Raw genomic sequence first — 19,393 nt, forward strand, 5'->3', positions numbered from 1 at the left:
GGCTGAGGAAGGGAGAGAAAGAGAGAGAGTATCATTTGTTCAAGAAAACATGAAGACTTCACCACACCAAGTGCTGAGACAAACAATCTCCCTGAGAAAGGAACAGTGTCGCCCTGAGGCTTCACAACACATGGACATTCTTTGGTCACACCTGTAATTTGGCTTTTAAATATTTAAAGTGTTCTTTCACCACGTGCAGAACTCACAGCTGTTTAAGGAGAGGGTGGTTATGAGGGCACACATGGTGCAACAGAGGGATAAATAACACGACGCTCATCATTGATATCAATATGACTCCTACTTCTGGAAACATCAGTGAATGCCGCCTTTTGTCATCATCTATTCACATGATTTTTCAGCAACGTGGCTTTCATGCTCCCAAGCAATAGTGACAACAGCCTCAAGTGCAGTACAGCCACAGAACACGTTGGAATCAAACATTTCAACCACATTGCATAAGCCATTTCAGCAGGTTGCCATTATTAGCATGTTTGCGTGCGTCCCTGCCGTAGCCCCTATCTCCAAATATGAATTACAGCACCCATAATGCATCGAGGCGGCCACCCTGGCTGTCTTGTGCTTTGAAAGTGTATGTGTTTGTGTCTGCATCTGCCTCTGGAGAGACATGTGCCTCTTTAGAGCCTAATTTAGCATGCTTCATTCTGTGTTTCCATGCCAACCCTACTAGGTCAACCAATGAAAGGCTGTGAGTGTCGGTGGGAGGAGTTTGTAAACATGAGTGCCTTAATGAGCCCACTCACAGAGGGTCTATACATGCTAATAAATACACATTGTTAATTGAAATATTCAGCTGGAACAATTAAAGCCTTCTTGCTCTTTTCAAAGCGTCCTGGAGGAACGTTTTCATGATCATACATTCTCACACATGAAAATAAACCAAGAAATCCACGTCAGAGTTTCTCAGCATTCAGTACATGGAACTAAAAGAACACACTACATTGTTGCTATAGTATAAACGTGTCTTAGAGTAAATCGTTGGTAAGCACAAGGGCTCTTTTCTCAATGGATCCCAACAGAAGCAAACATACTCTAATACGCAGGTAGTTATGAAGAATATTTTCATGACTAATACTGAAAATATTTTGGCATCATTTACTTTTTCAAAACCTCTACGGGTCTGAAAAATTGCAATTATTCTGATGCCCAGCTGTAAAATCAGACCTGTTTTATAGACAGTTTGAAAACTCTGCATTAACCTGAGTTGAACTGCATGTGACGGCTCTCCCTCTTCTTGTCTTTCCTAGAAAAAAAGCTGTGCAAGCTGTCAATGGTATTTAATTCCTAAAAAATACGTTTCTTAAATATACTTTTCTGTAACTATTCCTAGAAGGACTGTTCAATGGAAACATTTTTCCAACAGTCATTGTGCTCCTCTCTACATTGAGGCTATACACGTGCATAGTGATGCATTATATAACGACATAAAGCGAATGCTATGCTTCTAAATATCCATGGGAAAACAAACCGCCCTGCTGTGCTAGGATTGATAAAGCTTCTTTTCAGTTGTCCAATACACAAAACAACACTTTGGCAAAGCACTCCTCCTGTATGACATTGGCCGGTGATGTCACACTCATCACACAAACATCTCACAAACATGATTCATAACCAAAATGGTTTATTCTCATTCATAGTGAAACATATGACACAGGTCAAAGCTTGGCGTCACCTAAAAAACACAGCTGTTCATGATAGAAAATATCAGATATGAAAAATATATATATATATATATATGTGTGTGTGTGTGTGTGTGATAACTTGTTTTGTTTTAAGGCTTGTGTCTCGCACAGTGGGCGGTAGTTTTTGGGGATGAATGGACTCATCCGTAAAAGCTGAGCTCAACACTTTGAAGCAACACAAGACAAACCGCGAGCCCTGCAGCCTCCCAGCCATCCTCCCCTCCCTCACTTCATCATCACATTCTCACCGGTGCAACATGTCAAAAAATATATAGATCCAATATAGGACTTTAATATGAATTTCTCCTTTGATTCCAATATGCAAATGCTATATTTATATTTAATGTGTAGGCATAAACAAAAAACACACAGCTGAGTATGGACTGGCCAGAGCATTACGTCATCTCTGTGTCATATAGTGTGCACTGAGGACCTCTGCTGGTGACAACGCATAATGGCATGTTTAAGAGAAGGTGATGTGAGACAGAGGATCGCTGCTGCTGAACATGGCCTCATCGTATTGCATCTTGCAATGGATAGAGGGAGCTAGTTCCTTGTAGTGAGCACGAAGGCACCGAAGCATCGGGACCAATTAGATGAATATTTGCTTCGGAATAATTCATAGTGGTAGATTGAAAAGTGCCTATAATAATCTCCCCTTCATGGACAACCAACTATGGAATAAAAATGTTGGTGAGATTTGATTTGAAGGGACGGAGGACATTCAGGCCTGCATGAATTAAGCAGACAAGCTTAAATGATCTGAACGCTTTTACGTTTGAATATTAGCGACTGAATGTAAACGCTTGGGACGTCTAAAATATGCATTTTTTTGCAGATGCAGATCAAAGATTCCCAGCAAACTGATTCACTATTAGAATCAGATGTTAAACAGAAAAGTCACATACTGACAAATTGAGAAAGTGGAGTCTTGTTGGTAAGTACATCACAGCTGCATGGTTGCAACAAATGCAATAATCATATTTATTTTGGTCAATACTGAGATCAAGATATGTATTCATCTGGCTGCTTTTTTTAAGCTTTGGACCAAAAAAAAACCCAACTAAAAAAAGATAAAAAAGGAAAAAAAGAGAATGAAATCGGAATGCTTGCCCAATCGGAGTGTGAACGGGATCAGAAGTCAAGCTAATCATGGAATGTCACATATTTACGTTTCATTCTGTGTGAAAGACCAAAGTTGATTTCGTGACACTCCATCCACTCAACACTAAAAAAAAAGACAACTTAATAGCTTAATTATGAAACTGGTATATAAATTATTTTGATCTTTACTGGATCATCCTTGATTAAGTGTGCTTATCAGCATGAGTTGTCCTTACATATATGTGCAAAAAGAGGTTGGGTTCCTGGCGATCATCAGGCGGTATGAGCAGACACGTGGAAATCCTCTCACAGAAGAAATGGACCGGTGTCCACCTCGGTTACACCATGAAATGCATGTGTCCCTCGGCTCCTGTAACAATAACGTCCATCCAGATACGCATGGCCTCAGGAGACGGAGCCACCATGTAGTACACCCGATCGTGAGTCTTCACGCTGAAGGTCAGCGAGGGGTTGGGGCTCTTGGGTGTTGAGGGGAGACGAGGGAGAAAAACAGATGTTAACAACAAGGTTCAAAAGAGGGAGTGTGCGCACATGAATGTGAATGGACTTACTTTGTGTGCGTTCTTTAAATGGTCGTAGTACACCTCCTCTATAGCCTGGAAGTAAATGACTCCTTTCATCTTTGTCTCATGTTTGTCTGCAGCGGAGAGTAGAAACAACTGTGGTCAAAGGTCCATGTCAGCCCTCCAGAGTCTCCCAGCATACTTTCAGTGTGACATCACAACAGCACATTCTCACCACACGGAGAGGAGCAGGAGGTTCTCACCTGCGTAGTAGGTGAGCGTCCGGCGATTCTGGTCAAATACGAACCAGCGTTTCTTCCACGTCTTGATCTTGCCCCCCATTTTGACCAGGAAGCCCCGACAAGTTTTATCAGTGATGGCCAGATGGAAGCAGGCGTCCGGATTGTGTCCAGCTGCCTCAATATGACCGTGAAGGTCAAAGTCGTCTTTCCTCATAGGGAGGTAGCGTGTCAAGAGCCTGGACTGTGGGGAAATCAATCAAATGAGCTTACAAATTTGTGCTGCTTTGTTTCTATGAACCCCTCAGTTACTGTGAATACCTGCGATCTCTGTTTCTCCCTCAGCTTCACTTCTCTCTCTACAAGTTTCTGTCTCCTGCTGGTCTCCTCCTGGAGTCGCTTCTCCAGTTCCTCCCTTCTTCGTCGTTCCTCCTCCAGAGCCTGCCGACGCATCTCCATCTCTCGCTCCTACCCACGCAGCATTTACTCACTTAGCCCAATCATTAAACACACACGTCAATGCACAGCACATTTGGGCCCGATTAGGAGGTTTACCCGATGCTCCAGCAGTCTCAGCTTCTCAGCCTGGGCCTCTCGCAGTAAACGCTCCATCTCCTCGATCTTCGCCACATTGGACATGCTGGCACTGATGGAAAATGGAAAACATAAGTACAGACGTGCAGTAGGAATCCAATTTCAGGGACAAGAGAAATATGCTTATGGAACATAAATCACAAAATAGAATTCAAAACAATATTACGGAATAAAACAAAGAAAAAATACATTGTGTCGTTGCTGGATTATCAACTAACCATGCACCCTCCTTAAATAATGTGTGGCTTGAAATAACTGAAGCGCAAAGAATTTCTGCCGCTGACCACAAACAAAACAGGTATAAAGGCACAAAGAAAGAGCTCACAAAAGATTATCATGTTGAATGTCACGCCTTCTTTGCCTCAGAGCACAGACGGATTTCTGATAATTCTTCGGGATGCTCGCTCAGTTTAAGGTGTACGTAGCATCCGTTTGTTAACAGGGTGAAGAATACTATTCATGAATCACCTGCAGCAGAAGAGATGAGTGGGTCCGTCTAATTACACATTCACACAGGAAGTGCAGCAGTGCAACTTCATTTATTATTTAAACCTCCCACCACGCCAGAAGGTTCTGCCGAACTCTGACAGTAATGAATGTTCTCTGTTCTTCTACACACCCAAAAACATCACAAACACAGGTTCTTACTGTTAAAATGTTTGGTGTAAAGCGGCCACCCTCCTGATAAATCCTGAGATTCGTACCGCTAAACTCAAGATTAAGCCTGAATTTTTGTCCTGATCGTTTCTTTAATGATTTCAAGCTAAGAGAGTCTGCTTTCAGTCTTTGAGGAGAATCAAAGAAAAGAATCAGCCTCTGAAATAAGTGAAAAAAAAGAGAAGATATTTTTTCCACCCCAACTCATTTGATGATTAATGTTACGCATAAAACAATCAAAACTCTCACTTTGTGCCCACATATGGCATCTTCGGAAAAGATTGGCCACGCCCCCTTATAAATAAGGCCCATCATGTACACTTGCACCTCTGATTTGAAATACAAGGGCAGGTTTTTGTTCATTCAGTATTGGAGGTAAAAAAAAATAACAATAATCATTGTGGGATACCCCCGTTTAACTCTCTCACTGATTCAAAGATGGTTTTCATTTATCAGTGACCTGAATAAAAGATAATAACAAGTCATAAAATATCATAAAAGGTGCATGTGACTGAAGGTGAAAAAAGGTTGAGCAAACATTCAGGAACTGGAGAATATTATTGCTTTTTTGCCTGATGACATCAGGAAGGAGGATTCTAACCTGGATATGTTATCTGGTGAGCAGGCGGAGAAGCTGGTCTCCAGGCTGTCAGAGCTGTCCACACTCACGGTGTCTGACGCCTGGCTGTTGTCTGGGTAAGACAACGAGTCCAGGAACACATTGGGCTCCGACACCATCCGGCTGCAAAAATCGCTCTTCCTGTGTCTGTCATGCAGACTGTCGTTCATGTGTGTGTGACTGTTGCCTGCTGAAAGAGGAAAATGTTACGGAATCACGTTCTCAGGATAGCAGGTTACATCGACAAGTCTGTCAAACCGGGACACGTTTCACAAATTAAACGGTGTTGCATCAAGTAAGATGAGTAATTTTGAGTCAATGTGATGTGAAAAGCTCTTTCATCTAAAACCTGCAGTCTCTATACTCTAAACAAATAAAGAAAATACCTGCGGAGCTGCTTCTCAAACTCTCACAAATGAAAATTCATTTGTAGCCACAAGCTCTAATTTGTTCCCACAATGTGAAAAAACACACACACAAAATATAACCAGTTCCCACAATTTGATTATTTTGTGGCCACGAGTTACAACTTGTTAGCACACTTTTACAACTCTTGGAAACAAAGTATTAGTCAAAGAGAGGAAAGAACTTTTATCATGTGACAACAAAATATCTTTCCCCTCTCGGAAGCTGCTTCTGCGCTCCATAGCAATCGACTTATACACAATATACATATTCATAAATTTAAACACTGTGACTACTGGTATTAAAAACTAAGAGATTGACATTACTTTTTTAAATGCTGCACACACAGACTTTTTTTGAATATCAATATTTTTATCTTTGATATCACATTTAAAGTCAGTGATAACATTCACATTTCCTGCTAGCCGTTTAAATTCTGGTCATTTGTTGACTCACTCTTGGGCGGGCGGCGAGAGTTCAGGTCTCTGGGGGAGAAGCTGAAGCCTTGGGGGATGATGCTTCCACAGCTGGAGCTTTGTGACAGAGGCAGGTGGGCCTGGGGACAGAACAGCAGCACACACGTGGGTCAGAACCAATCGCAACATTTACACAATTCATGTCGAGCTGGAAGGGCAGTGCAAAGCAGACTGAATTCCTCTCTGGGCAGATCATTCTCCAGGGATGTAGGGTTTTAATGTTCCTGGACAGAAAATGAGGGCATTGAAATCCCCTCTTCTGCTGTCCAGCATCAGAGCACGGACGTTCCCAAACTGTATCCCAGTGGGGTTAAAAATAACATTACAATATTTTAACATTTTTTTGGAACCTCCTTTTTGACGGCATCATATCTGAGCTGCAAAGATCACTTCTTCTGGATCACCTTAGGCGGGAGAGTGCGTGCCAGGGATCTGCCGTAGGAGGCGAGGTGCTGCTGGCTCCTCTTGGGAGGTAGACTATCACCTGGGTGGGAGGAGTTCTCTTTGCTGTTCCTTCTTCTTTCCTTCAGGGAGTGCAGGTGCTGGGGAACAATCAGAACAATCACAAAGTGAAAAAAAATAATATCATAGAAGAAAAATCTAAAGCGCTCTGATGCTGGATAGTTATTGCAACAGTTTACCTCTTTGATGGCTGCAGGGTTGTTAGTGAAGTTCTGCCCCTCAGACAACTCTGCATACTTTCCTTCCAGCGATGCCAGTTTCTCTCTCTCCTGCAGGCACCAGGAGAAGCTCCTTAAGAAAAAGACCCTAATATATTTACAATACGGTCCCACAAAGAATCGTCTTACCTTCTGAAGCATGACCAGCAAATTGTTTTTCTCCCTCTGGAAATTCTCTCTTTCTTGCTGAGACTGTAAAGTAATCTGAGACGACTGTTTCTTCAGCGTCGCGAGTCTTTCCTGAGAGGGAGAGAGGGAAAGGATAAGACAGTGAGATATGTAGCAAAATAATGACATCACAGCAGCAGATACTGGAGATTTATTTTATTTATTCTTGTGAGATTGCAAATTAACATATGGATTGATCTTTCATCCTAGTTCAGAAATGGGATATTATTTTAATACCCTGCTTTGGCTTGAAAGTATACTGCCCCCTTGTGGTTTTCCCCTTGATCAAACAATTCATTCACTCTTTCCTTATAATCGTATAAATAATTTTTCATGCTTACCCTCGGTGCTATCTTCTAATTAGTTCATGCTCTGTGCAGCAAATCTCACAATTTTGTTGCTTTATTTTCATGCACAACCTGCAGCAAGAGTAATGGTGACAGGGTGGTAATTGAACAAATCCAGAGAAAAAAATAAGAACAATTTGAAGTGACCACAATAAGCTTTAAATGATAAATGTTTTATTCCATAGAATTAGGCAATTTAAGGTCAGATTAAATGCACTTTTACAGGAAAATACCTGAAAAGTTTTTTTTGTTTTGTGCATTGCAACACGTGAGCATATAAATCGTTGCATTTTGATTTACCTGCAGAATCTTTGACTTTTCTTGCCGTTTTGATTTGACCTCAAACTATGATGACACATAAGCAAATTACCCAAGATGCAATATTGTATGGGCTTTATCTATAAAAGTTACTGGTAATTAATACAGTTTTCACTGAAATACACTGAAATAAAATTAAAAAAAAAAAAACTTATACTGAATATCTACACTACAGGGTAGTTTAACACAGAACAAAACGTACAATAGAGGTATTTTCTGGAAGTATGACAGTGAAAGCAGTGAATGCAGTAATTATGTGTGTTAAACATGCACTACATGCTACATGCACACTCACAGAACCTTGCCACAGTACCTTGCGTGTGACAGTCAGACGCTGATACTCAGCGACCTCTCGCAGCAGCTCCTGATTCTGATTTTCTTTTTCCTCGTCCTGATGAATCTCTCTCTCCAGCTTCTGAAAGTCCAAATCCTCCAAGCTTTTTATCTGCTCCTCAGAGTCCTGGGACACAAAACGGACACAGAATACTTCAATGAACGACAGAAATGTATAAAGGAGGAAATTGTGTTTTAGAATCATATCTATTGTTTGACTGTTCTTCAAAAACAGATTAATCTATTTTGAGTAATAGTAATGTAATAGAAATATTTGCAAAATATTAAAAAGTAGAGAGGCACACCATGGCCAAAGTAAAAGAAAAATGCCATTCAAACGGATCAGTAACAGGTTCCTGCTTGGCCAGTGTTCCACCTCTCCACCAAGGTTCATGGACATCCGCCTGGTCTTTTTTCCACAATCCTGCCAGTTTTCTCAAAATTGGAATCAGGTGGTCTCCACATTTGATTTATTTTTACACATGGTAAGTATTTGTCCTACAGTATGCAGGCCCCTTGCTACATTTGGGTCTCCAGGATATCAGGTACGAAACACAGGTTGTTAACGTGAGACAGGGAGTGAAGGAAGGGACTCTGCTTTACAAGGTCAACGAGGATATTAGAGGTACAAAAAGAAACAAATTGTGGAAACAGGAGAAACGGACGGTTCAGGTGAAAAGTGGGATCCAAAATACGCTAATTCTGGAGAGCACTGTATAATCTGATCTGCATTGTTCAGAGTGGTTTGATCTGACTGTCAGAAAAGCTCTGCTGCACTCAAGGTCTGCTAACAAGAGTAAATGCTCTTTCCTTGCAGATGCAAAACTTTTTTTTTTTTTTTTTTGATAGCTGTCGTCATTGGAATCATTCTGTATGGACAGATTTGTTCACTAGGGAGACAAAACAATTGGGCAGCTGAGTGGAAGGGGGTAAAGCTGCAGCTGTAATGAGAGCTAAGGAGAGTCTCTGAGATCTGGGCCGAGGGTCTGCTCCTCATGTCCCACGTGATGATCTCCTGGTCTAATGTGAACATTACTCTTTGTTTGAACTGAGTGTCAGTTGTATTAATGTCTCATCCCCTGGTTCCATATTGCATTTATCTATTAATGCTACACATGTAAATTTTAACCAGGATTGGACGGTGTTCTGTCATCAAAGGTTGGTGGCAAAACATTGCTATTTTTTATAAATTTAACACATTTTTACCTGGGATTTCTCACTTTGGCTTTTCTTCTCGGTGCTATGAATCTTTTCCTTCAGCTGGTCCAGAAGCTCCTTCTCCCTTTGCAGCTGAGCCATCTCAGACTCCTGCTCCCCTTCCAGCAGAGCACACTCCACCTCCATCTGCAGGAAACAGTAGCACATATTAAAGGACCGCAGACGGGATAATACCAATAAAACAGCAAGGCAGCTGCGAGAAAACACATGCACACCTCAGACTAGAGACAAAATGGGCAACTTGAGCTTGAGTGATAGACTCTTGAGTTCACCTCTCTGACAGACTCCTCCATCTGGTTGTCCAGGTCTTTGATCTTCTGCTCCAGCTCTTCTATGTTGTTCAGAACCTGGATCCTCTCCTCCTCTAAATGCGTGACTTCCTGCTTCAGCTGCACGCTCTCCAAAACCTGCAGTGGTATCAGGAATGCATAAAATGTTTGGCACAACATGGGACTTGATGTTTTCTGAATACTCAAACATGCAACTACTCATATATATATATATATGTGTGTGTGTGTGTATATATATATATATATATATATGTGTATATATATATATATTTACGAAAGACACGCTGCATGTGTCACACAGTTTAACAGCAGGGCCATCTTTGGTGAATTCATACTTGATAAAAAAGTTAGAAGTTTTACAACTTTCAGAACGATCTTTTACGAAAAAGTGGGTTGTTTAACTGCCAGTAGAATCCAGCAGTGCGTAGATTTAGATGACAGCAGCTGCTGCTTTAACTCTTCATTGGCTGGATCGATGACAACAGAAACAGGATTCTTTTCTGCATGGCGTAATGGAAATCTCGATCCGTGCTGTCCGCTGCCAGTCCCGCCAAAGTCCTCCCACATATTTAACACAAAATCACTCACACTCATACACAGAAGATGTTGTAGTATCAGGTATTCTTTCTTGAAGGGGAAGAGACAAATGATTTCTTGTGGTCAAAGCATAATGTGGTCATCAGCTCTGGGATTTATAGAGTCCCTGAAGGGTTTGTGAGCCCTCTCTTCTTCCTGCATGTACTGACTAACATAAGAAATGGTATTTGGAGTGTGTAAACATCTGTCACAAGTGACACAGAGCAGCAAACATTCAGGTCTCAACTTAGAAATCTACAATGTTTAATATAAAGCCCCTTTGATGTGTAAACCACAGTTTCATTTTCATAAGACCTCCCATCAATTTAGCTTCAGCCACAAAAAAGGGAACATCTGGGAAAATTCTTTGCCATGCATATGCACAGGCATTCTTACACACACACACACACACACACACGCACACACACGCGCGCGCACACACACACACACACACACACACACACACACACACACACACACACACACAAAATTCTCCGTGGAATAAAGTCATTTCCTGTTCCCCCCTCCTCGTAGAGTTTGAATGGTTGAGTGCTGAAGCAAAACTAGGTCTTCCTCATTAAAACCAGACACACCATTAGGCTTTAACTGCTTCAGAGTGGAAAAAAATCTTCACTTTTATACAGACAGTAACTCCCGAGCTGAGACAGTAGAGGACAAGAGAGGTCACCTGGCTGAGAGTTCTAGTCTTGTTAACTTTTGTACTCTGAAGACACAGAAATCGAATGGATTTTTCCAAACTGGTAGTTTTTATGCTTCTCGGTGGAGGTGCTTATTCATTTTCTATTCAAATAGCTTCAACTACTTCACTGAGGTAAAAAAAACAAAAAAACAATTCAAAATCATATCAAAACTGTGAAGGGATCATGTAATTTCCTCATATCTGAACCGAGCACATAAACAGGAAACTCACACGGTGCTCCTGGTGATTTTTTAGGAATGTACCTCCTCTTCAAAAGAGGTTTCTGTGGCAAATGGAGAGTGTGGAAAGTACTCACGACATGCAACCACCACACCATGAGCTTTACACTGCACATGTTTCTACTTTACACTGAGCCAAACCCAGAAACGTTTACTGTATATGATTATTAACTCTGCTGGTTGTTGTGGAAAGGAAATGGAGAGATGGAAAGCATTTACCCTGGTTATAGAAAAGGTAAACAAACAAAGATAAACAAGCTGTCACTGGTGTGATAAATAGCATTCCACACGACTGGCGGCCCCAGTCGTCCTCACTGAAGATGGGTCCTCTGTTTGACACCGCAGGGTGAAGGAAAGGGAGTGACAGGTGGATGAGATGTGGACGGGTCTGCTGAGCTTTGTTCAGTTCATCGATTAAAAAAAACCCCACCATCTCAAGCAGTAATGAGTCTGATCAGAAACTTTAATACTTCATGTAATACTGATGACCTTTTCAGTAAAGAGTAACCTCAGATCAGACTTGAGAGAGTCAAAGAAAGCCTGCATCACTGAATGGATCTGGTTTTTAAAGCCATAGATGGATTAATGTCATGCCTCCATTTAGTTGCACAACAGGAATTGATGAGTTCCAGCATTTGCTGCCATGCTGAGAAAGAAAAGGACAAAAATCAAAAATCAAAGACAGATATGTCTTTGATTTTAAACATTCTTTTTTAAAGCTGCATCCTGTCTGAACTTGATGGAAGCAGCATGGATGACTAAAATTTTAAATGTATTGATGATTTAGTTACCCATGCCTGGGAGATAATGTGATGAATGTAGTTGTTCTTTCAAGATCAAACAAAAACTGCTACATTTTAACCAAGCCTGGAGGAGGAATGTGGCATGAGCCAAGAAATAAACCTTTACACTTTGAGGCTGATCATTTCTTATAGAGAAAAATGAAGTTGTAACAGTGAGCCAGCATAATAGCAGGAGCAACTGGTCCGTTCAACTTCTTTTTACTGAAGTTAGCAAGGAAACATTAGTAAAGCAGCAGTTTTAGAGATGCAGATGTTAGTAATGCGGAGCCACAGTGACAGTACTAAAGCAAAGTGAGTCATTTAAGTTCAGAAATAGCATAATGATGCAACAGAGTTAATGAAGCAACTAACCTAAGGCCACAAAGAGCTGGAGAACATGCCACAGATAATAAAACATACCTCCAAGTCATACATTTTCACATCCTTGTGTGTATATGCGTGTGTGTGTGTGTGTGTGTGTGTGTGTGTGTGTGTTTGTTTGTGTGTGTGTTTGTGTGGACTGTGGAGTCTTACCTTAACTCTGTGGTGGCTGGAGGGTGAGGGGGCGCTGCTGTTCAGGCTCAGAGCAGGGGAGTGTGGCCGGGTCTCTCTGTAGTTGCTCTGCTGTCTTTGTCCAACCTGCTGCTCCTCACTCAGGAGCAAATCTCTTCCTTTTGCACCAAAGCAGCTTTCTGGAGCTGTGCTGCTGGGAGAGTCCGAGAAAACTGACTCGTCGTCGGACACCTGTAGCTTCTCCAGCTCCTTATTGATCTTCTGCAGGTCAGAAACAGCCGTGGCTGCTGGTTCTCTCTCCACTTGGGAAAACTCAGTGCATAAGTTCAAAATGGTCTCCAGACGCTGGCACTCCTGCAGGGTTAGGGTTAGTCAACTTTTGTAAAACAATACATTTTTAAACGTTCATTTGATTCAAACTCACCAATCTCTGAACTTTCTGCTCCCTGAGTCTCTCGTCTCTCTGGTGCTGGTGGTAGTCTCTCAGCTCCTCTTTGCCATTCAAAGAGCTGATACTGCCTACTCTCTGTCCCGGACCTAGCCCAGCCTTCCCAAACGACAAACGGCGCTCTCCAAATCCCAGATCTAAGCCTGTCCCGTCCAATTCTATCCCCAGAGAGCTCAGAGAGGCCAGACTGGCCCTTCTGGGGGTGCTGGGCATGCTGGCTGGTACTGTTACATCTGGGGGCTGCTCCAGGGAGGAGAGACTGCGCCGCGCCCCTGCTGAGCCCACTCCTCTGTGGGCACCCACAGAGAGATGTGACGGTAGCGACAAGGGAGGAGGGTCTGCTGCATTGTGAAGCCGCGGCAGAGAGCGGCTATGCATGCCCAGACTGTTGAGTGAACCAGTGGAGTATTTCCTCTGCCTAGAATCTCCTCCTGCTTTACCCTGAGAGTAGAGTCTGCGGCCCATGCGAGGGCTTGAGGGCACGCTTGCTGCCCCGCTCTTGACCCGGGGGGAACGAGGTAGAGGTTCGCCATAGGAGGAGAGTAGAGAGCTTGCATCTGCTGAGAGGAGCAGACTGTCTTGAGACTGGTGGCGAGGATGGGAGTGACGGAGCAAGCCATTAGAGCTCAACTGGCGTTCACCTTGGCGAGGTGATGGGGGCACGCTGCTGCTGGTCATGTAAGAGAAGTTTCTAGAAGAAGATGGGGGCCGCTCAGTGTTGCTGAGGACGGACAGTGGCCTTTTGGACTGGGGTCCAACAGGGGAAGTCACACTGAGATACTTGCGGCTGCACTCAGCTGCTCTCAGGCTGGCCTCCAGAGCGCTCTTCCTGCGCTGTAGCGTCTCCATCAACTCCTGTAGCTCCGCCTTCGAGCGCGAGCCCCTGAGCAAAGTCCCACCCATCGAGCCACTGCCGCTGTGCTCCATCTTCACACAGTCTGTAGAAAGGAGCAAGTTAACAGAGCATGAAATCCTGCCTTTTTCTGGGGCGATGTCATAGAGTCAGGTTTAATGTAACTCCTTTAATAAGCTGAGCTAAAAGAAGAGCTATCAGACGAGAGCTGAGTAAGAGGGGAAAACCACCCTGGAATGTGCGTTCCTACAGTTCTGAGCCCAACACAAACATTGGCTCAATCAGTGGTTCAGCTTCTTCTAAAAATGGAAGAATGCTGATGGACCAAGACAAGCCAGAATGCATCATAGTCTGGACTGTGAGAGAAATCTGGAGGGCATCTTCAGCAACAACTCAACTACCTGAGCAAGCAGGATTCTGTCCTGACTCACTGCTGGCTGGCCAATGATGGTGATGCTGCAGCATGTCAGCATCCTGTATGCCATCATAGTAACTCACAAACTGATTCAAAGTAATCCATAATCCATCTATTTTGATTTTTGATTCATTGATGCTTCTCAGAGGCACTTGTTTTTTTGTCTTTCTTTCAACTATGAGGCTGATTTTCACCAAACTTGTTGGAAGGGTGTACCATGGGCCGAGGAAGAACCCATTCAATTTTGTGGTACATGATTCATGGTGTCCTCTGGTGGCAACAGGAAATTACATGTTTGTTTGTTTTTTACACTTTGATGCACTTCTCCTACTTGGTCAACCAGCTCTCAAAATGTGGCCTGAAACAGCTTAAGAAGTTGATGACGGGTGAATGTGAAGACTAAGTTTTGTTCGTGTTTTTTTTTTTCCCCTGCAGTTTCTCAGCGTCTCTCCCTGTAATCTCTCTCTTTGCGTTCTCAGCCATTTTTTTTTTTGTCACAGTCACACTACATAAACAAGACCACTAATGTAGTGTTACATGTGTAACATCAGCCATCAATTCAAACTCTTCACACGTCTAAATCAAATGGTTAAAAAAAAATAATGCTTCAATTTTTGGAGAGCATTTTCATAGATCCGTTTGTTTTTTTTTTTAAATTTTCTCATACATAAATGTAACCGTAAATATCCAAGTTTGAAATAATCAGCATTTTTGAATAAATGCATTCAAAGCTCAGTTAAGACACATGATGCATCAGGTCCAATCAATTATTTTTCCAGCCTTATCTTCTCTCCATCCAGTGGATCACAAACTTTTTAAGGTCCTGCACCCGCCCTGACGCTCTCAAGCTCCTGCTGGTCACCCCCTCTACCTCCACAAGTGGCACAGCCAGTGCCTGGGCCGGCATCGCTAACGTTAGGCGACATATTGGTCAATAACCTTGCTATATCCACAAGTCACACCCACTACGCTCCGCTGCCTCTGATTGGATGGTACTTGGTACCTTTAGGCATGTGGAGCGAGATGGATCAGGATCAGATTCAATCAGAGGAGGATAGTGAGTCTTTGCAGAATGCAGGTGGGAAAAAAACATAAACACTGGTTTATTTATAATGGAGGATTTAGGAACTTTATTACAGACATAACTGTGTGTACCCCAGTTTGGTAATCATAGCTTGAGCAGACCGACTGCTGGGGATGCATATAAAGGTGACACCAGGATGAGTCTATAAGAGAAAACACTGGCAGGCTGGAGCACATTAACTTCTTCAAGCAAATGTCTCTACGCTATCAAGGCGCAAGGCAAACATAGCTTCTTTTATTGAGTGATCCAATCAGCCATCCAGTCTTGGTCCTACCTGAGCCGTAGGCCAGTGTGGCGACAGCAGACCTATGAGGAAGCATGCTCTTCATCAGCCTGAGGATTCAGGATTCAGCCGGACCTTTTGTTGTCTGGGGAAAGAAAACTAGTCTAATTGAAAGTAAAAACATTGAAGTTGTGTTTGGATTGGGTGGAAGGCTTTACTGAGTGTTGCATGTGAACAGTTGAGGGGGAATGTTGTTTTTAATGCTGTTTGAGGATAACAAATGTGTGACCACAAGATTTAAAGGAACATCACGGGAAGTTGAATTTATGTCTTTGGGCTCCTCCGCGTATCCTTCAAAGAATGTAGAACAAACCCCTCGACTCAAGCAGATCTTTCTACACACTTCAATGGAAAGGGAAAAAAAATTAAGTAGGAAAACAGATCTAGGGGAAAATTTTCATGGCTGGCTCAGTGTTATAGCTGTAAAAACCAAGTCTGAGAGGCAATGAGATGTGCCTCAACCCCACTGAGGCCTGACGCCAAAACAAGAGGTTCAGGCTGACTACACCAGGACTGTCCTGCAGGTAATGATGGAGGGATTCCTCAACAGACCCACCGACACAACAGTAGCAGATCAAATTATACAAAGGATCTGTCTTTTTTCTCATTAAATTAAAAATCAGTTATGAAAATGGTGAGACACGGACATCCCCCTCGATTAATTTAAACAAAAATTGAGCAGAAAGAAACCCTCGCACCCTCGTCTCTCTCAGAAGTAGAGGAGGAAAAAAATTTGAATACTTTAATTCAAAATTCTGGAATACATCTTCAGATCCCCATTAGTGATTTAATAGAGGGATTTGAAAAGTCAGACATGACTGTTTCCTGAATCCACAGACACAGACAGTACACACACACACACGCACACGCACCCACACACACACACGCACACACACGCACACACAAGCACGCACACACGCACGCACGCACACGCACACACACTGAACCAAGGTTTGCTCCTGCTGTCTGGAGAGAGGGCCTACAGGAAGTAGAGTATCCTTTTACACACTCACACAATCAATCAGCATGAGTTCATTCTCCAGACCTCCCAAAAAAGGAGGAGGGGGCTCATATTAGGAGCAAGAGATTTTACTGCATCACCCAGACGACAGGCCAGCAGGGAAGAGCACATCACACACACACACACACACACACACACACACACACACACACACACACACACACACACACACACACACACGCCGTTGTGAGATGGTTACATTACGGGGTGACTCTGACTATCCTTATCTCGCGAGACGATATTTCTATACATTTGATTCGAAAAAACTCAAACGAAACAACAGCAGTTATGTAAATCAATAATCGCTGATGAGGGCAGGGCATTACACATAAATACGTTGATTACACCGACCAGATTACTTCAGTACTATCAAGTATTGAAGATGCCTCCCATTCATATTAATATATTATTTCATGCCTGAAGAGTTAATATCCATAAGTCCAAGTTGTGGCATCTTGTTAAAACGATAGAGAACCGCGCTGAAACTTACACCGAAAGAGTCCAAGCAGAACAATGAAGGATAACTGATTTATATTGTCACGTTCTGGACATTTCTAATATGTGACATAAGTTTCAATTTGTAGTTAAAATGAGTTTTAGTCAGTATAGTAAAGGTTATTGTTAGGGGCTAGTTAACGTATCAAGGTGCGGGTATTTCTATTTTGGAAGGATACCCAGCCCTTGCGGTGATGACTTTCACTTGTAATTCTTTCTTCCAACGATATTCTAATTTTTTTCATGTATAATCAATCAAGAACTATCCAAATAAATAAATAAGCTCCTATAAACGGTTATACGGTTAATAAACGAGTTTGCTTAGAAAAAAATGTTGAATTTTCAACAAAACTGTTTAAATCACTAACAACTTCAATGTAGCGGTACTTCGATCCAATATCAGGAACAACTCATTAAGAATACGCAAGCCGTGCGCGCGCGCGCACACACACACACACACACACACACACACACACACACATCACCAACAGTAACCACTGTTGGCTGTCATGGGGGGGGGGCTCGTGTCATTTCCAGCAATGGTGAATCAATGCCGAAAGACACGTGTGAACAATTAAGCGAGTTATGAAAGCCGGAACCTTCAAGAATTAAAATTAAAGTTGTGAAGCACGTTGATGTCTATAGTATCAGCTCTGTATTGGTGCTTGGTAAGATCTATGGGGGGGGGGGGGGGGGGGGGTTCGACTTTGACCCGCCACATCATGACCCTGCAACATCCCTGTCAGCATCACCGGATCAGCCGCTCAACTCCTCCCTGGCTCCACTTTTAAATACCAAAAAAAAAAAAGGAGAGAGAAGAAAAGCCACTAACCTTTGAGTCGCCTTCACATTGCTGTGAGGAGTTTTCTGGCTGTGTAGAGTTTTACTGACCAAGCTGCAGTCCTCTTCCCTCCCTGTGCGTATGAAGGAGTAGAGAGAAGCCAAAGTCTTCCCATGACAAAGGATCAGACAGGAGACCCTTCCCACCTCAACTCTGCTCAATCTCTCCTCCCCAGAGCGAGGGGGAGGGGGAGGGAGGCGGGAGGAAGGGGCTGTATTTACTTTCAACCATTGGACTGCTGCCCCCACTGGCTGAGTTGAGGATTGATAGAAAAAGAAAAGGATGAAGCATTTATTATAAAAGTCTGAAAAGGAGTCAGGACTTGTAACCCCACTTTGTGCTTCTGGACTTTGACCTCTGAGCGGTGAGGGCTAAAAACCTCATGTTACCCCTCCTGTTATAAGTCCAAGACTTTCCTCCAAGTTTTCTATTCACACAATGTCTATTTTATATTTTCCAGGAGGAGGAAGACGCCAGCGCCGCTACTCAAAGTTGTAAAACATGTTAGTTGTTGTTTCAGCAGTACGCGGAGGCGGGAGGAGGCCCCACGGCTCTGTTTGAAAGAGAGCCAGCCTCACTCCCCCTCTTCATTTCCAACCACAAGGAGAGAGAGAGAGCGAGAGAGAGAGAGAGAGAGTAAAAAACACCTCATATCAGAAAATCTATTATTCTTAATATTGTTCTATAAAGACAGCTAATTCCAAATAGTGTCTGGATGGAGGCAAGTAGATTCCATAATAAGGTGGAGGGGTAAATTCAGAGAGTAAACGGAGTGAAGATTTACTGAGGAAAAAATCCCCCGAACGTCCCTGAAAAACCTGAACCATCATACAAAAAACTCCAATTACATCATAGGGAGGGGGGCTGTGGGGCGCAGCATGGACGAGATGATTACTTCCAGACATGGAGCTGGGGTCTTTGTCATGAACTAATACACACTCATACACACACAAATTGGTCTGCATTTAATTAGATTTTTTTTTTTCATGATCCCAGGAGGAAAAAATGGCAGTTTAATTGAAAATTAATAATCTGGCATTTTAAAAAAAGCATTTATAAGGTCCATTGAGAGAAGGTAAAGAAAAGAAAAATGTTTAAGTACGTTTGGCTTCATTTACAGATGAGTGTGCGTATGCATTTATTTCAGCTTGTACCAAAACCACATGCAGAACGATTTGGGTTCTAAGTAGACGCCCGTGGAAACAACGGAGGAGAAAGAGAGAGAGAGAGAGAGAGAGAGAGAGAGAGAGAGAGAGAGAGAGAGGCTGGTGTCAGATTGTGGGAGTGGGAGTATGATCAACTCTGGTAATCATCGGGAGGTTTGAGTCATCGCTGAGAATGTCTTAAGGCAGCAAACATCCAGCCAAATCACACGCTGCAGTCAGACAGGATGTTTTGTCATTAAATGTGGATCAATTTATGTTAAATTTCTTCAAAATGAACTTTGACCTTTACAGCGTCTCTTTTAACT

At 42.7% G+C, this 19,393-nt stretch overlaps 1 protein-coding gene across 2 annotated transcripts; it reads right to left on the reverse strand.

The window, feature by feature from the left end:
* Positions 1-1,643: 1,643 nt before the first annotated feature.
* On the reverse strand, positions 1,644-18,045 carry phldb2a (pleckstrin homology-like domain, family B, member 2a). Of its 2 annotated transcripts, none has more exons than XM_086225972.1 (17): positions 17,914-18,045; positions 15,557-15,650; positions 12,907-13,868; positions 12,504-12,836; positions 9,655-9,789; positions 9,371-9,508; positions 8,145-8,291; positions 7,128-7,238; positions 6,960-7,049; positions 6,723-6,860; positions 6,299-6,398; positions 5,420-5,624; positions 4,123-4,213; positions 3,889-4,035; positions 3,592-3,811; positions 3,377-3,462; positions 1,644-3,283 (listed from the first exon to the last, which is right to left on the reverse strand). In XM_086225972.1, exons 2-17 carry the CDS (start codon positions 15,609-15,611, stop codon positions 3,143-3,145), a joined length of 3,099 nt encoding a protein of 1,032 aa, XP_086082098.1. In that variant the 5' UTR covers positions 15,612-15,650; positions 17,914-18,045; the 3' UTR covers positions 1,644-3,142. The 2 variants fall into 2 exon arrangements, with proteins under 2 accessions (XP_086082098.1, XP_086082097.1); XM_086225971.1 differs by having other exon boundaries at positions 5,420-5,627.
* Between the last annotated feature and the right edge of the window lie 1,348 nt (positions 18,046-19,393).

Source organism: Aulostomus chinensis, chromosome 15 (assembly GCF_037954235.1).
Source record: "Aulostomus chinensis isolate RoL2024-O1b breed Wild chromosome 15, RoL_Achi_v1.0, whole genome shotgun sequence".
In the NCBI taxonomy this organism is placed as follows: domain Eukaryota; kingdom Metazoa; phylum Chordata; class Actinopteri; order Syngnathiformes; family Aulostomidae; genus Aulostomus; species Aulostomus chinensis.

What these genes read in the sequence shown, in the direction of transcription:
- phldb2a (XM_086225971.1), bottom strand. Translation starts at nt 15,611, where the DNA reads ATGAAGAGCATGCTTCCTCATAGGTCTGCTGTCGCCACACTGGCCTAC. An exon ending in ACCCTGCAGCCATCAAAGAG is followed by an intron (nt 6,861 to 6,959) that starts GTAAACTGTTGC and finishes ATTGTTCCCCAG; the next exon opens with CACCTGCACTCCCTGAAGGA. An exon ending in ATTTAAAGAACGCACACAAA is followed by an intron (nt 3,284 to 3,376) that starts GTAAGTCCATTC and finishes TCAACACCCAAG; the next exon opens with AGCCCCAACCCCTCGCTGAC.